The following is a 15,668-nucleotide window of genomic DNA, read 5'->3' as shown; positions in this document are numbered from 1 at the left end:
ATAATTAAAAAAAAGTAAAAATAATAAAATATAGTAAAAGAGAAGATATTATAATGAAATGTTATATTTAATATGTAGTAGGTGTGTATATAAAATGTATTGATTATATAAATATGTAACAAACAAAATTCATATGTATATAGTTGGCTGAAAGATAAAGTGGATATTACTAAAAATTGGAAAGCTCTAAAAGTGTAATTAAGATTTAAAGATATAAACGTTTAATAAAAACAATTTATTTTTTTAAAAAAGAAACACTAATGAGCTGTTCGTGATGGAATATTGGAACAGGGTGAGTCAACTTTCAACTTCTATCCCTAAATAAAAGAATTACTGAAAGGAAGATTCTCCAAAGCGTAGAAAAAGTGGTGAGTTAATATACAGAGATAGATTACAGACCCAAAAGAGAAGTGGAACTGGAATGGGAGACTATTAAATTTAAACTATAAGAAAGACTGGACTGGAATTTATAGTCTTGGGAAAAGGGATTTAAACTTGCAGATAATATTTTTTGACTACTGGAAAGAAATGTTATAACGAAAAATGACCTTTTTGAGTATTTGACAATCAGCTGGTACATCTTTCGCGTTGTTTCAATACTGGAATACTAGAGCTGGGATGACTCCTACTGGTGAAAAAAGATATTACAGTACTACATAGTTGGAAGAGACCTTGAAAAGAAGCCAGATTGATAAAAAGAAGGGAAACAAAATGAAGAAAGGCAAACAACACCTGAAACAATGGATTATTTTGAATAGAATTTAGTAAAAGTAGAAAGAGAAAGAGCAGGGAGGATATCGACTGGCAGACAAGAGACAGACAGTAGCTATAAGATTTGCTTTCTGGAAGTTTGGGAGTAAATAGTGAGCCTTTTGAAGACTTTCAAGTAGTGCAGATGGTAAACAACATGGTCTTTTTTTTTTTGAATTGCTGTGAACTGCTCTTCAGTTTGAACGATTGATGGGGGTGGACTAATGAAACATGGAGGAATTTGATGGGCCACTCTGGATTATAAATACTGTTTGATAGGACATCCTATGAAATGAAAGAAGAAAAGTTAAACAAGATCTATGAATTGGGACAATTTAGAGGAAGTAAATTGACTGACTCTGAGGAATATAAATATAGTTGATTCTGAAAAACAGTTCCGCCCTTTTGTTTTTCCTCCTATCTTACTTTATCTCTTTGATATTTTGTTGATAAAGTATTTGAATAGTTTCAATCAAGCCAGTGAGTGTGAACAAAGCCCACAGATCAACATAGGGCACACGTTTAGCATGCAGAAGCTCCCAGGATCAATACCTCACATTTACAAATAGGGGGATTGTTTCCTATACAGGTAATCCCTGATTTACAACAGTTCATTTAGTGACTGTTCAAAGTTAAAACGGCACTGAAAAAAATGACTTATGACAGTTTTTCACACTTACAATCATTGCAGCATCCCCATGGACACGTGATCAAAATTTGGATGCTTGGCATCTGATTCCCAGGGTCATTTTTGCAGCCTTTTGTAACCATCTGCCAAACAAAGACAGTGGGGAAGCCAGATTCATTTAACTAGCATGTTACTAACTTAACAACTGTAATGATTCACTTAATAACAGTTGCAAGAAAAATCATAAAATGGGGCAAAATTGACTTAACAAATGTCTCAGCAACAGAAATTTTGGGTTCAGTTGCGATCAAGGATTAAACTTATTCTAGTCAAGGATTAAATGTATTCCTAAAACTGATACCCAGAGGAATAGAACAAATGAGCACCTAAGAATGGCAAAACATAACAAAGTAGATGAAATGTGAATGTTTTGTGCTTATCTGATGAATACCATCAAATTCTTTACTTTAAAAATCAATAATAAAATATAAAAATATTCAGAGGGGCCCTTGCAGATACTAAGAACAATTATTCTGTGTACAACTTAGATCTCTGTATACATTGCCAGCCTTGTTCCCAAGCACATCTTTTGGGATTATGGGAAGAGACCACAGAGTCAGGCAAAGTATTCCAAGCACTGATGATTCTGTTACAGAAGTCATATTTTCTGCAATCTAGATTAAAGCGGTTAACATTAAGTTTAAATCTATTGGTTGCTCTTGTATTATTGCAATTAAAGCTGAAGTAGTCTTTAACAGGAAGGACATTACAATAGATGATTCTATGAGTTAAACTTAGGTCTTGTCGAAGGCGACGGAGTTCCAAGTTTTCTAAGTCTAGGATTTCAAGTCTGGTGGGATAAGGTATTTTGTTGTTTTTAGAGGAATGAAGAACTCTTCTTGTAAAATATTTCTGGACACGTTCAATTGTATTGATGTCAGAAATGTGGTGAGGGTTCCAGACAGGCGAGCTGTATTCTAGAATTGGTCTAGCAAATGTTTTATATGCTCTAGTTAGTAGTGTAGTGTTCTTGGAAAAGAAGCTACGCAAAATTAGGTTTACAACTCTTAGAGCCTTTTTTACTATGTAGTTGCAGTGAGCTTTGGCACTTAGATCATTTGATATGAAAACTCCAAGGTCTTTAACAGGGTGGGGGTCATCTGCGAGGCAATGTCCATCAAGTATGTACTTAGTGTTTGGGTTCTTCTTTCCAATATATAAGACTGAACATTTGCTGGTTGAGATTTGGAGTTGCCAAGTTTTAGACCAAGCGGTTAGATGATCAAGGTCTTTTTGAATGGTAGATTATTGTCTGTGGTGTTAAATAGTTTGACATTGTCAGCAAAGAGAACACAATTACTTGAGATATGGTCACAAAGATCATTTATGTATAGTATAAAGAGTGTTGGTCCAAGAACACTGCCTTGAGGAACACCACTCGACAGGAACAGGATTTGATAGAGCATTGCCAATTTTGACTACTTGTTGTCTGTTAGAAAAGCAGATATCCATTTGTGAAGGGGTCCTGAAATGCCATAGGATTTTAGTTTCAGGAGAAGTTTATTGTGTAGTACTGAGTCAAAAGCTTTGCAGAAGTCTATGTAGATTGCATCTATTGTTTTGCCTTGATCAAGATTTGTAGTCCATATGTTTTTAGAGTGGAGAAGTTGTAAGTTGCATGATAATTTTTTCCTGAAACCAAATTGTTTATTAGAGAGTAGGTTGTTTGTTTCTAAGTGTGAGGTAATAGATTGGTTGATGATTGATTCCATGACTTTGCAGGTGACGCAGCACAGAGAGATTGGTCTGTAATTTTTGACTAAGCTGGGGTCTCCTTTTTTGAAGATTGGGATGACTGTGGCTAATGATCAAAGTTTAGGAAGGGAACTGGTAGTGAAAGCTTTATCAAAGATTATGCTTAGGGGTTCTGCTATATTAGTGGAAAGTTTTTTTTAAGAAGTATGCACATAGTCTATCGGGTCCAATAGATAGCGATGGTTTCAAGTTATGAAGAGCTTTTCCAACATTATCTTCTGTGAAATCTATATGTTTTAAGTCGTCATACTCATTGCTGGTAAGTTTTGGGAATGTTGGATATGAGTCATCGCTGTTAACAAAAACTGAGCCAAAGAATATGTTGAAGAGGTTTGCTTTAACTGTTTCATCACTGCATTCTTTGCTGTTAGAATCTTTTAGTGGTGGGATGGATCTTGAGTCTTTAAGTTTATTGTTAACAAAATTATAAAAGGCACGATTGGAATTTGTGCGCAGAAGGTCCTCTTCTTGCTTAGTGTGGTAATTTGTGCATTCAGTTTTTAATTGGTTGCATATATTCCTGTAGCCATTTTTGAAATTTGCTACATAGCCTTTTTTGTTTCTTTTCCAGAGGGATTTTTTTTTATTGAAGCTTTTTTATTGATATGAGTAGTTTGCTTTTCCTAATCTTGGTGGTCGTTTGTGGTACGTATAGTTTAATGACTCTATTGATTTTATTTCTTTCTTCCTTGTCTTGCAGGTGTCTTATGTAAAAGCTATTGATATCTGGATGGCTGTATGTCTTCTTTTTGTCTTCGCTGCATTGCTTGAATATGCAGCTGTGAACTTTGTGTCAAGGCAGCACAAAGAATTTTTGAGGCTTCGAAGAAGGCAAAGGAGGCAACACAAGGTACAATATCCTATTTTCAGCACAATTATAATTGCTCATATATTCAATGAAAGGAATCTAGAATTTAAAAGAAATTCATTTACTGCCAGTGGTCTTGGCATCATACAAATGAGGACAAGCAAACCCACATTTCATCAATATTCAGACTAAATTGTACTCAAACTTATGACATTTAAACAACTTTAAACTAGTTTTGAATATTACTTTCCTATTTAATGTAAATGACTTTTCAGCACTTGTCCTCAACTGATACTTTTGACCATTATTCTGATAATTATGAAAAGGTTTAAATTCTGCTTCAGGTGTCATGGAATCAGTCACAGAATACACAATATCAGCTAAGATCTTTTTTAATGTAAGGGAATGGAAGGGCTACTAAAAATAATCTTTTTATTCTGAGCTGGTTTTGTCTTGGATTTCCTTTGATATTTACCAGGCCATTTAACTGTACTATTTTGGCCATTTGTTTATTATTTAATTTGACTTTTCATAGTCAACTCCAACTGATTTCCTTCTAAATTTCTTCCAGCAATTCATTCTGATGCCATTCACTAACTATGTCATTCTTTTTGTTATTTTACCGTGTTCTATACGTCATTGCATCATTTCCATTTTTATTTTATTGTTTTTCTATTTGCTGATCAAAAATCTGAAAACAGACCACAGGCTGGGACCATTGGAAATGAGGACATCAGTTCATTAAGTGAATGGCTTGAGGGTAAAAGCATCATCAACATATGGAACAATAGAAATTAGAGCACCAATCTAAATGTCTGGATAAACTGAGAGATAGACAAGGAGACAAGAAGCTAATATATACATGATATTATAAACTGACAATCACAATTATTCATGAGATCATATATACTCTAGTTCTTCTTTAGACAAAATGCTCTTCTAAGCTTCATGAACTGTCTGTGTACTTCTTTTGTCCTGGATTTCTTCTAGATTTCCATCAATCTAGTTCAATGGCAACTTCAATATCTCATTCCATTTGGAGTAATATGGATTTTGGTAGTTCAGTTTTACAATGCATAGTTATTGAAAACATTATGCAGTAATTAGATGGCAACAGGTGCCATTAAATCAGGTTCAATTCCTGGTGACTACATTGTCTACATTCAGATTGAATGAATCATTCTTTTTGCAGGCTATAGTGTAACTTCCTCCAAATTCTTATTTCCTGAGTATCCAAGCAGATATATATGCATGTGAGAATTCACCTATCTTTATTATGATGGTTTGTTACACAGTCAGCCAGATATTTAGATTAGTTTTGCACTTTTATCCACTTATCAAGTTCTTACCAAGGACCTGGAACAGGCAATGTTGTTAAAAGTATCATCACAGGATGTAAGCAGTTCCAAGTAAAGCTATCTTTTGTAATTGACAGATGGTGATTTTATCAATGCTGATGGTGTTCAAGTGGTGGTTCAGTTGTTTTGGGATTGTACCCAAGGCGCCTATTACTATTGTTATTGGCAGTTTTATATGCAACTCACTGGAATAAGGTGTGATTTTCACTACAAGAATGATACATTGGAAAATATTTACACAGACAACATGAACTTAATTCTCATTTTCAGTGTATAGATAATTCTCTATTTTTGACCGTTTGTTATCAATTGTTCAAAGTTACAACAGCGCTAAAAAAATGACCTATCTTACACTTATGACTATCACAGTGTCCCCAAAATCATGTGATCATAGTTTGGATGCTTGGCAATTGGCATGTATTTACAATAGTTGCAGCATGCTGAAATCATGTAATCACCATTTGCGACTTTCCAACCAGCTTATAACAATTAGTCAATTGGGAAGCTGGATTCACTTAACAACAATGGCAAAAATGTTCATAAAATTGGACACAGTTGCATAATGGCTCACTTAACTTTACTGCTTAGCAGCAAAATTTCCAGTCCAAATTTTGGTCATAAATCAAGGATTATCTTAAGTTTGGCCTTCACAAAGTGAGGAAGTTCCTTGGAATTGCTAGAATTCATTTTTGTCATCACATTTGGTCCAAGAAGTTTCTGAATCAGATAAAAAAATGCACATTCCTTAATAGTCCACTAAATATTTCTTCTTCTTCTTTTTTGAAAAAAGTTTTTTCATTTTTTAAAAGAAAAAAACCACATACAGATCTTTGCTGAACAAGATATCAGTCAGGTACATAATTAAACAGATTTCAAATTTCACCACCTCATTGTATTTTTTATCCAATGTTTTCCCTTCCCCTCTTCAAATTTTTATTATAGCCCATTTCTATCAAAACATCTATTCAACCCCTTTATCCTGAATAGCATTTAATCAAATCTAGTTCCCACATTTTTTGTCCCCTTTCTTGCCCCTCCCTTCTTCATTGAACAAAATACAGCCATATTTATCCCTAATATTATCAAAGACCAGTAACAAAAAGAAATAAAAACAAGGTAATATCTATAAAAATCTCTCCTGTCTTAAATCTCACCTTAATTAAAAGGTCTCCCATCGCTTATTTATTTTGAAATCCCATTCCAAGTAAAAGTATTAAAATAATAAACTAAATAAAAAGAGCAAAATAAAAAAGAACAAACATTATCCCATTTCTCACATAGTTCCATGTTCATATTCAAATATTCTATTGGAAGTTTTATCTCAAAGTATTTCAATTTCACTAGATGTGCTTAAAATCTGCATATTTTCTTAACTTATTAAAATCCTTGTTTGCCCTGTTCCTCCTCTCCTCAACATTTTTATAATTCTCTAATCTTTAATACCAATTTTAATTTTACATTATTATAACGTGCTTTTTATATTCTTCTCTATCATTGCTGCAAGCAGCTCTTGTTTAAGTGACACTTATCTACTTCCCTTATTGTCCATTGTTTTCAATTTTATTTTTTGATATTATGAGTCTTAAAGGTCAGCCATCTGGTTGCAAAAGTGTTCCTTTGAAATGTCCTAAAATCACAAAGACATTCCACTCCTGTTTTTCTTCTTCTGCCTTTAGTTGTCAGTCTTAAATGTTGTTTTCTGTTTTGTTCATTGGTGTTATCAGTCTTAAAGGTCATCCATCTAGTTACTAATTACTAGTTACTCCTTTGAAATTGTCCTGAAATCACAAAGACATTTCCCTCCTGCATTTCTTCTTCTGCCTTTAGGTGTCAGTCTTTAATCTGCAGTTACAGTCCACAATTAACAAAGTATCCATTTTGGAGCTGGACTTTTTTTCCTTAGTTTCAGTTTGTTGCCTCTTTTCAGTCCTGTAAATAGTTACATTATAATTCTTTAAATCCAAATTTATGAATAGTAGAGGAGCTGGGAAAAACTCAGTTAAAATCCATTTTTAAAGTCCTAGTGAATTCCACTCTTTTCCCTTTTTGATTTTAAGTTTTTAATAGTCGATAAAATCTTCCAAAATTCTCCAATTTTAAATGAAAATCATATTTTCTCTGTTTTTTATATCCAATTAAAGCTCTAGAGATAGGTTCCAAGTCACCTTTTGTCAGATTTTAGGAATCTTCAATTATTTCCTTCTGTTTTCATTTCCTGTTTAAATTAGCCGCTGTTTCTCAGTTTTTCTTTAAATGCTTATTGGCAAAATTGCCTTAAGTGCCTCTTCATGAGCTGATGTTGACTCACCCGGCTTCAATATCTTATTCAATATTTGTGCTTTATCCTCCTGCCCGTTCTTGTGGCTGTCCCAACTTCAAGCAGCTGGTGATGGCTGCAGTCCTCCTCGCTGGGTCGAGGGGAAAAAGCCGGAGCTACAGGAAATTTGCAGATTCCCTGTCTGCTCCAGTGGCTCCCTCATTCTTCGCTACCCCTGCAGGGCAGCTATGGTCCGAAATGGACCCCATTTTGAGGGGATTATCAGCACTCACCCCGGAGCTCTCGGGGTTTGTGTCCGTTCCGTTGCAACGCTGGCCACACCTCCCCACTAAATATTTCTATTGTTGCAGAAATACTTAGTTTTCAATGGAGGAGACAAGACTACGAAGGATAAGAGAAACAAAAGTTATTTATTTAATTCTTTGCGCAAAGAAGGAACAGATCCCCACTCATATGGAAAACAAAATCTGGACCTCGGGCAATGCCCAAGCATCACTCTTTATAGTTTTGGTACAAAAGGCATCATAAGACAAAAGGAGAAGTAACTCTAATTGGATATCATATAGGTTGTCTATATATGGGATATCTACTTTACATCTCTCACTTACAGTACTCTTTCCTTACAAAATCATGTTACTGGGACAAAATGGTATTTAAGTCACACAGAATAACAAGTAGAAAGATTTCAGTACTTTCCTGAACATTTACAACACACTACTTCTGCTTTTATAGTAACAGTAAGATTTCACAAAGCCATATGGAGAAGTTTTGCTAGTATCAAGCTTTTGGTTTATATAGGAATGTTATAAAGGGGGGTCTGCCTCACTATGAGTATCTGTAAGAGAGCTTAAAGACAATATCCATCTTTAGCCACTCCCTCTGAACATGAAGATTTCATGAAATGACAAATAGTCTTTAATGTTTTATCTTCTGTGACTGAGTTCATCATTTTTTAGAGTTATCTACATTCATAATCATTGTTACATCATAATGTCATATTTGCCCTTTATGGATTACTGCCTTGTTGTGGTGAACAGGCTTGCATAGCTCAGTGAAACTATGAGCTATGCTGTGCAGGGCCACCCAAGACGAATAGGTCATAGCAAAGAGCTCTGACAAAATGTGATCCACTGGAGAAGGAAATGGCAACCCACTCCAGTATCTTTGCCATGAAAACCCCATGGACAGTACTGAAATGCAAAAAGATATGATGTTGGAAGATGAGCCCCTCAGGTCAGAAGGTGTCCAGTATGCTACTGGGGAATTGCAGAGAGCTAGTACTAGTAGTGCCAGAAATAGTGAAGTGACTGGGCCAAAGCCAAAAGGACACTGACCTGTGGATGCATCTGGTGGTGAAAGGAAAGTCCGATGCTGTAAAGATCTATTCTCCATAAGAACTTGGAATGTAAGATCTATGAATCAAGGTAAGCTGGATGTATTCAAACAAGAGATGACAAGACTGAACATCGACATCTTAGGAATCAGCAAACTAAAATGGACAGGAATGGGTGAATTTAATTCAGATGACCATCAGGTATACTACTGCGGGCAAGAATCCCTCAGAAGAAATGGAGTAGCCTGCAGTAGTCAATAAAAGAGTAGGAAAAGCAATACTGGGATACAATCCCCAAAATGACAGAATGATCTCAGTTCACATCCAAGGCAAGTAATTCAATATCACAGTAGTCCAGGTCTATGCCCCAACCACTGGTGCTGAAGAGGATGAAATTGACTGGTTCTAGGGACTTCCGTTGGCAACGCAGGCTTCGTGGACGTCCCTTTGGGATTGTCTGCCCTGGGTTTCGTCAAATCGTCCCTGACAGCGTAAATGGGCTGTCAAACGGTTTGGAATTCTCTCCCCCGGGAGAAGGGGGAGAGAAGAGTGGTCAGGTTTGGGTAGAGCTCCCCAGGAGCCCCTGGAATTTAACCAGGGGATCGAAGGGTGAGAGCTCCCCTTCAGCCTGATGAAGCTCCGTGCCCAGGGTGCTTCTGTTTATACATAACAAGAAGCCGCGACCATCTCTGTGCCGAGATTTATTTTTAAAGAGAACTCAACACAGACAGAACAAAGCAGGAGGACTAGCAAGAATTTGCAAATTTTACAGTTTAAAAATGGCTCTTAAGTGAACAGAACTAACTACTAAAATCTTGGAAACTTCTTCAGTTCAAATATGGAAAAAAAAATTTATAGGAACTTTTGGAGGCTTATCTTTTCTTAATAAGTTTTTAAACAAGAGATTTTTACACCAATATATTAAAGATTGGAAATTCTTTATTGTTAGATGTTAAGCTGATTGGTAGCAGATGGTGGGAAATGTGTAAGATAGAAGACAAGGGGAAGGAGAATGTGTAAGATGTGATTTTGATGGGTTTTTTTTAAAATATATATCTATAGGGTTTAATTTTTATAACTGATCTATTTTGGGTATAAGGTGTTACTATTTGATATATGTGAGGTATAAAGGAATGGGAAGATGGAATATTGTTTAATTTTGGACGACAGATAGAAACATTTATGAATTTGGATTATGGATGTAATGTTGATATTTGGTTAAATAGAACTTAATTGTTATAATTGATATATTTTGGATATGAATAATTTTAATAATGTTATTTGACATATGTAAGGTAAATTGAAGAAATATTAATATTAGCAATGTTATTTGATTTATGTAAGTGATATTAAAGATATGAGAAGATAGAATATTCTTTATTTTTGGAGATTGGATAAAAATGTAAGAATTTAAGCTGGAAATATGAATTATATTTGGGAGACTGTTTAAGGAAGAAAGGTATATTATAAAAGAATTTCTGATGAATACTGGAAGATGGAATATCGTCTTGGTCTTGATCGATGAAGATTGGATATTAAAAATTATAAGATTCTGAAGACTTCAGGAGTGGAATGGATTGATATATATTTGGTGTTAATCGATGAAGATTGGATATTATGTAATGGGGAGGGGGTTGGGAGATGAAAAGCTTTGGATGTGGTTAATTGGATTGGAAGGGAAAATTTTTTTCTATGTTTGGTTTATGTATAACAATACCTTGTGATTGACCCGGGAAGCCAGGGGGAAGGGAGGGGAAGGGGGTTTTTTGGGAGGGAGGGGGGAAAAGGGGGGGAAATGTCTTTGTTTTTTAAAAAACTCTTTCAATAAAAAGATTGGATATTAAAAATTATAAGATTCTGAAGACTTCAGGAGTGGAATGGATTGATATATATTTGGTGTTAATCGATGAAGATTGGATATTAAAAACTATGTATTTTATTGATGAACTGGAAATACTAATTTAATTGGAAGATTCTGAAGATTTTAGAAGTGGAATGGACTGATATATAATGGACTGGAAGAAGAATGTACTTTTTTGTTTTTGGAAGGGGAGTTAAGGTCTTAGAGAGAGGAGTGACTATGGATTATGATTTATGTTGTATTTTAATTTATGATTGTTAATTTTATACCCTGTACTTTGTTCTGGGAAGTCTCGGGGGGAGGGAGGGCAAGGGGGGAGAGGGGGGGAGATGAAGGATTAATGTAAAGGAATGATTGAAGATATGTAATTAAGAAATAGAAATAATTTGAAATGAAATCGGGGCTGATCAGCTGCCACTTCAGAAGGGAATGGAAAGGGAGAGGAAATAGAAATAATTTGAAATGAAATCAGGGCTGATCAGCTGCCACTTCAGAAGGGAATGGAAAGGGAGAGGAGAGAGTGAAGGAAGAAAGTAGGTAGGAAAGAGAGAGATAGAAGAGGGGGAAAGGAGAGGAAGAAGAAAGGGGAAAGAGAGAGAGTTAGAAAGGGTGGAAGAGAAGAGTGGGGAAGGAGGAGAGGAAGTAGAAAAGCGAAGGAGAGGAAGGATGAAGAAAGTAGAAGAAAGTAGAGAAGGGAGGAGGAAAGGTTGTGTTAAGGAAGGAAGTGGTAGCTGGGCAGGTCCGAATAAGTAACAAATGAAAGTTAATGACTAATGTTGAATAAGAGACTGTATATTGAATAGGTTGTTGAAAAATGGAAATAAAACTTTTTTATTAAAAAAAAAGAAAGAAATTGACTGGTTCTATGAAGCCCTACAGCACCTTATAGAATTAACACCAAAAAATGATGTTCTTATCATCATGGGGGATTGGAATGCTAAAGTAGGAAGCCAAAAGATAACCAGAATAACAGGCAAGTTTGACCTTGGAGCACAAAATGAAGCAGGGCACAGGCTGATAGAATCTTGTCAAGAAAATACAATGGTCATAGCAAACACTCAAGTCTCTACACATGAACATCACCACAGAAATCAGATTGACTATGCTCTGCACCCAAAGTTGGAGAGGCTCTATACAGTCAATAAAAACAAGACCAGGAGCTGACAGTGGCTCAGATCATGAGCTTCTCCTTGCAAAATTTAGGCTTAAATTGAAGAAAGTAGGGAAAAGCACTAGGCATTCAGGTATGAACTAAATCATATCCCTGATGAATATACAGTAGAGGTGACAAGGATTTAAGGAATTAGATCTGATAGACAGAGCGCCTGATGAACTAAGAACGGAGGTTTGGAACATTGTACAAGAGGTAGCAACTAAAACCATCCCAAAGAAAAAGAAACACAGGAAAGCAAAATGTTTGAGGAAGCTTTGCAAATAGCTGAGGAAAGAAGGGAAGTGAAAGGCAAGGACGAAAGAGAAAGATACACCCAGTTGAATGCAGAATTCCAGAGAATAGCTAGAAGAGATAAGAATGCATTCTTAAATGAACAGTGCAAAGAAATAGAAGAAAACAATAGAATAGGGAGGACCAGAGATCTCTTCAAGAATATTGGAGATATGAAGGGAACGTTTCATGCAAAGATGGGCATGATAAAGGACCAAAATGGCAGGGACCAAACAGAGGCAGAAGAGATTAGGAAAAGGTGGAGACGACTTCCGGTGTCCAGTGGCAACGGACGTCTGGAAGGCTTCTCCTGCCTCCAGCGCCCGAATCCGGCCGCCGCCGAGGCCCTCAGGGGCCAGGTGTTCCGAAAAGGACACCTGCCGCACGGACCGCCAGGGTCTCCCAGCGGACATCCAGGACTGTGGGGACCGATGCTGGCGCGTCCTAGGCTTGGCGGGGTTTGGAGGCCACAGGCCGCGGCCATTATTTTGGTCGCCGCCTGGGCCGCTGTGCCCGGTGACACCGGGGCATTGGATTTATAACTGCAGCAGCCTGGTGGTGAACAGGGAACGGAGAAGAATTGAGGAGGAGAAGGGAAGGGAATATCGGTGGCGTGGTGGAGTGCTCCGGAGTGCGGGGGTTTTCTCCCCTGCGGTTGGAAGGAGCACGAGTTATTCTGGAGAGGAGAACTTAAAATAAGAAGATTACCGGTTTTGTGGAGCTCTGGAGAAGAGGTGATGGAGAAATTTAGGAGGGAAGGTTTGAGGCCCCTCCTTCTGGGGAACAGTGGTGGCGTCCAGCTTCCGCCTTCACTATGAGAATTTTGATGACATCACTTCCTTGACTTCCTGGTTGACTAACTGTACTCTGGACTCGTTGCTCCTGTGAGTGCCCCTGGTGGATCCGGAGGAAATTACAAGGATACTGTGCCTGCCTGAGGATTTTGTATTTTTTTTCCTTAATGGCAAAGGTCAGAGACCAACTGCTGGAGAGATGGAGAGAATTTTGGAAAAGTTATCTAATATGGACAAGAAATTGGATGAAATAAGAGCAGAAATTGTGACTATCCAAAAGGATTTAAAGGATACTCAACAAGTTTCAGCAGAAAACAAGCAGAAAGTGGAAGGTTTGGAGGGTGAGATGCGGGCAGTGCAGAAAAGAGAGAGGCGACAGGCAATGCTGTGCTTGGACTACAGATGGATAAAATGTCTTATTTCCTTAGGTTTCAAAATTTGGAAGAAGTGGACCAAGAAGACTTGAGAGATGTTGTGACTAAATTGTTGGGAGAATTTCTTGGGAGAGGTGTTGATTTCATGAATTGGGATGTGGATCGAGTTTATAGAGTTAATTACATATGCACGCACGCATGCAGTTCCCAGAGAGGTTCATGTCAAATTTGTGAGAAGAGGCGAGATGAAATTCTTAGAAAACATAGGAGTGGGGCACTGATTTACAGGGGCAGGAGATAGCCATTCTGAGGCAGATTCCCAGACAGGTGCGTGAAAAAGAAAGAAATATTATTTTTGTCAAGCAAATTGTACCAGAAGGAGTGGGCTTCAGATGGCTGATGCCAGAGGATTGATGATTTTCGGGAGGGCATTACGAAAAAATCAGTACAATTGCGGAGGCTACGGCCTATGTGGAGGAACACAAAGCCCTCCTGGAATCAGATGACCCAGGAATTGAAGAAGGGAGGTTATAGATCATGGGGCTGAGCGGCTGCCGCTGTTGCGGCCCTGGAGTTGGGTCAGGCTGAACCCAGAGTTCTGAGATCCAAAACTAGGAAGTGATAAAGATATTTGGGATTGTGTTGGTTTTCCTTATTCTCTTTTGTACGATATTCTGTTTATTCTTGACCCTTCTTTATTACGTATTTAAAATTTGTAAACTTAGCTACTTCGTGTCACCTGCTTGCCATATGGCTGTTGTATGTGTTAAAAAATTTGAGTAAAATTCTTATTTTAGATAAGAAAAATGAAAATTTACCATACCTGATATGTATTTGTATAAACCTTTTTTTGACTAATAAAAACTTTTTGAATAAAAAAAAAAAAAAAAAAAAAAAAGAGATTAGGAAAAGGTGGCAAAATTACACAGAAGAACTATACAAGAATGACCTTAACATCCCTGATAACCACAATGGGGTGGTCACTGACCTCGAGACAGAAAACAAAGCTAGTGGGGGTGACAGTATTCCAGCTGAGCTATTCAAAATCTTAAAAGTCAATATTGTAAAAGTGCTATGCTCAATTTGCCAGCAAATTTGGAAAACTCAACAGTGGCCACAGGATTGGAAAAGTAACAACAACAATAACAGAGTTGGAAGGGACCTTGGAGGTCATCTAGTCCAACCTGCTCATGCAGGAGACCTATACTAGGGATTCGAACTGCCAACCTTTCTTATTGACAAGCTCAGCGTCTTAGTCAGTTTATTTATTTATTTATTTATTTATTTTGTCACAACATCATACAAAAAGATTATATAGTATATACACATATAAACATATATAGGAAGAAGAAAAGAAAAACAATAGGACAGGAACGGTAGGCACGTTTGTGCGCTTATGCACGCCCCTTATGGTCCTCTTAGGAATGGGGTGAGGTCAATAGTAGAAAGTTTTTGGTTAAAGCTGTTAGGATTATGGGAAGAGACCACAGAGTCAGGTAAAGTATTCCAAGCACTGATGATTCTGTTGCAGAAGTCATATTTTCTGCAATCTAGATTAAAGCGGTTTACATTAAGTTTAAATCTATTGGTTGCCCTTGTATTATTGCAATTAAAGCTGAAGTAGTCTTTGACAGGAAGGACATTACAATAGATGATTCTGTGAGTTAAACTTAGGTCTTGTCGGCGACGGAGTTCCAAGTTTTCTAAGCCTAGGATTTCAAGTCTGGTGGGATAAGGTATTTTGTTGTTTTCAGAGGAATGGAGAACTCTTCTTGTAAAATATTTCTGGACACGCTCAATTGTATTGATGTCAGAGATGTGGTGAGGGTTCCAAACAGGTGAGCTGTATTCTAGAATTGGTCTAGCAAATGTTTTATATGCTCTGGTTAGTAGTGTGGTGTTTTTGGAAAAGAAGCTACGCAAAATTAGGTTTACAACTCTTAGAGCTTTTTTTGCTATGTAGTTGCAGTGGGCTTTGGCACTTAGATCATTTGACATGAAAACTCCAAGGTCTTTAACGGGATGGGGGTCGTCTGTAAGGTAATGTCCATCTAGTATGTACTTAGTTTTAGAGTTCTTTTTTCCTATATGTAAGACTGAGCATTTGCTGGTTGAAATTTGGAGCTGCCAATTTTTAGACCAAGCGGTTAGATGGTCAAGGTCGTTTTGAATGATAGAAGTGTTGTCTGTGGTGTTAAATAGTTTGACATCGTCAGCAAAGAGAA

The 15,668-nt window shown here is 37.0% G+C and overlaps 1 protein-coding gene and 1 long non-coding RNA gene across 3 annotated transcripts in view; one reads left to right on the top strand and one right to left on the bottom strand.

Annotated features, from left to right (window-relative positions):
* LOC131199188 (uncharacterized) overlaps positions 1-15,668 on the bottom strand; it is a 101,329-nt gene that overhangs the window by 7,013 nt on the left and 78,648 nt on the right. The gene's annotated exons all lie outside the window — the stretch shown is intronic.
* GLRA2 (glycine receptor alpha 2) overlaps positions 1-15,668 on the top strand; it is a 307,323-nt gene that overhangs the window by 244,138 nt on the left and 47,517 nt on the right. For both annotated transcript variants that reach the window (XM_058184672.1, XM_058184673.1), the window contains exon 8: positions 3,894-4,043. In XM_058184672.1, coding sequence (XP_058040655.1) covers positions 3,894-4,043 — 150 coding nt within the window. The remainder of the gene's footprint in view (positions 1-3,893; positions 4,044-15,668) is intronic.

The sequence above is a fragment of the Ahaetulla prasina genome, chromosome 5, assembly GCF_028640845.1.
Source record: "Ahaetulla prasina isolate Xishuangbanna chromosome 5, ASM2864084v1, whole genome shotgun sequence".
Taxonomy (NCBI): Eukaryota; Metazoa; Chordata; class Lepidosauria; order Squamata; family Colubridae; genus Ahaetulla; species Ahaetulla prasina.
This window is presented reverse-complemented; position numbering and strand designations above follow the sequence as displayed.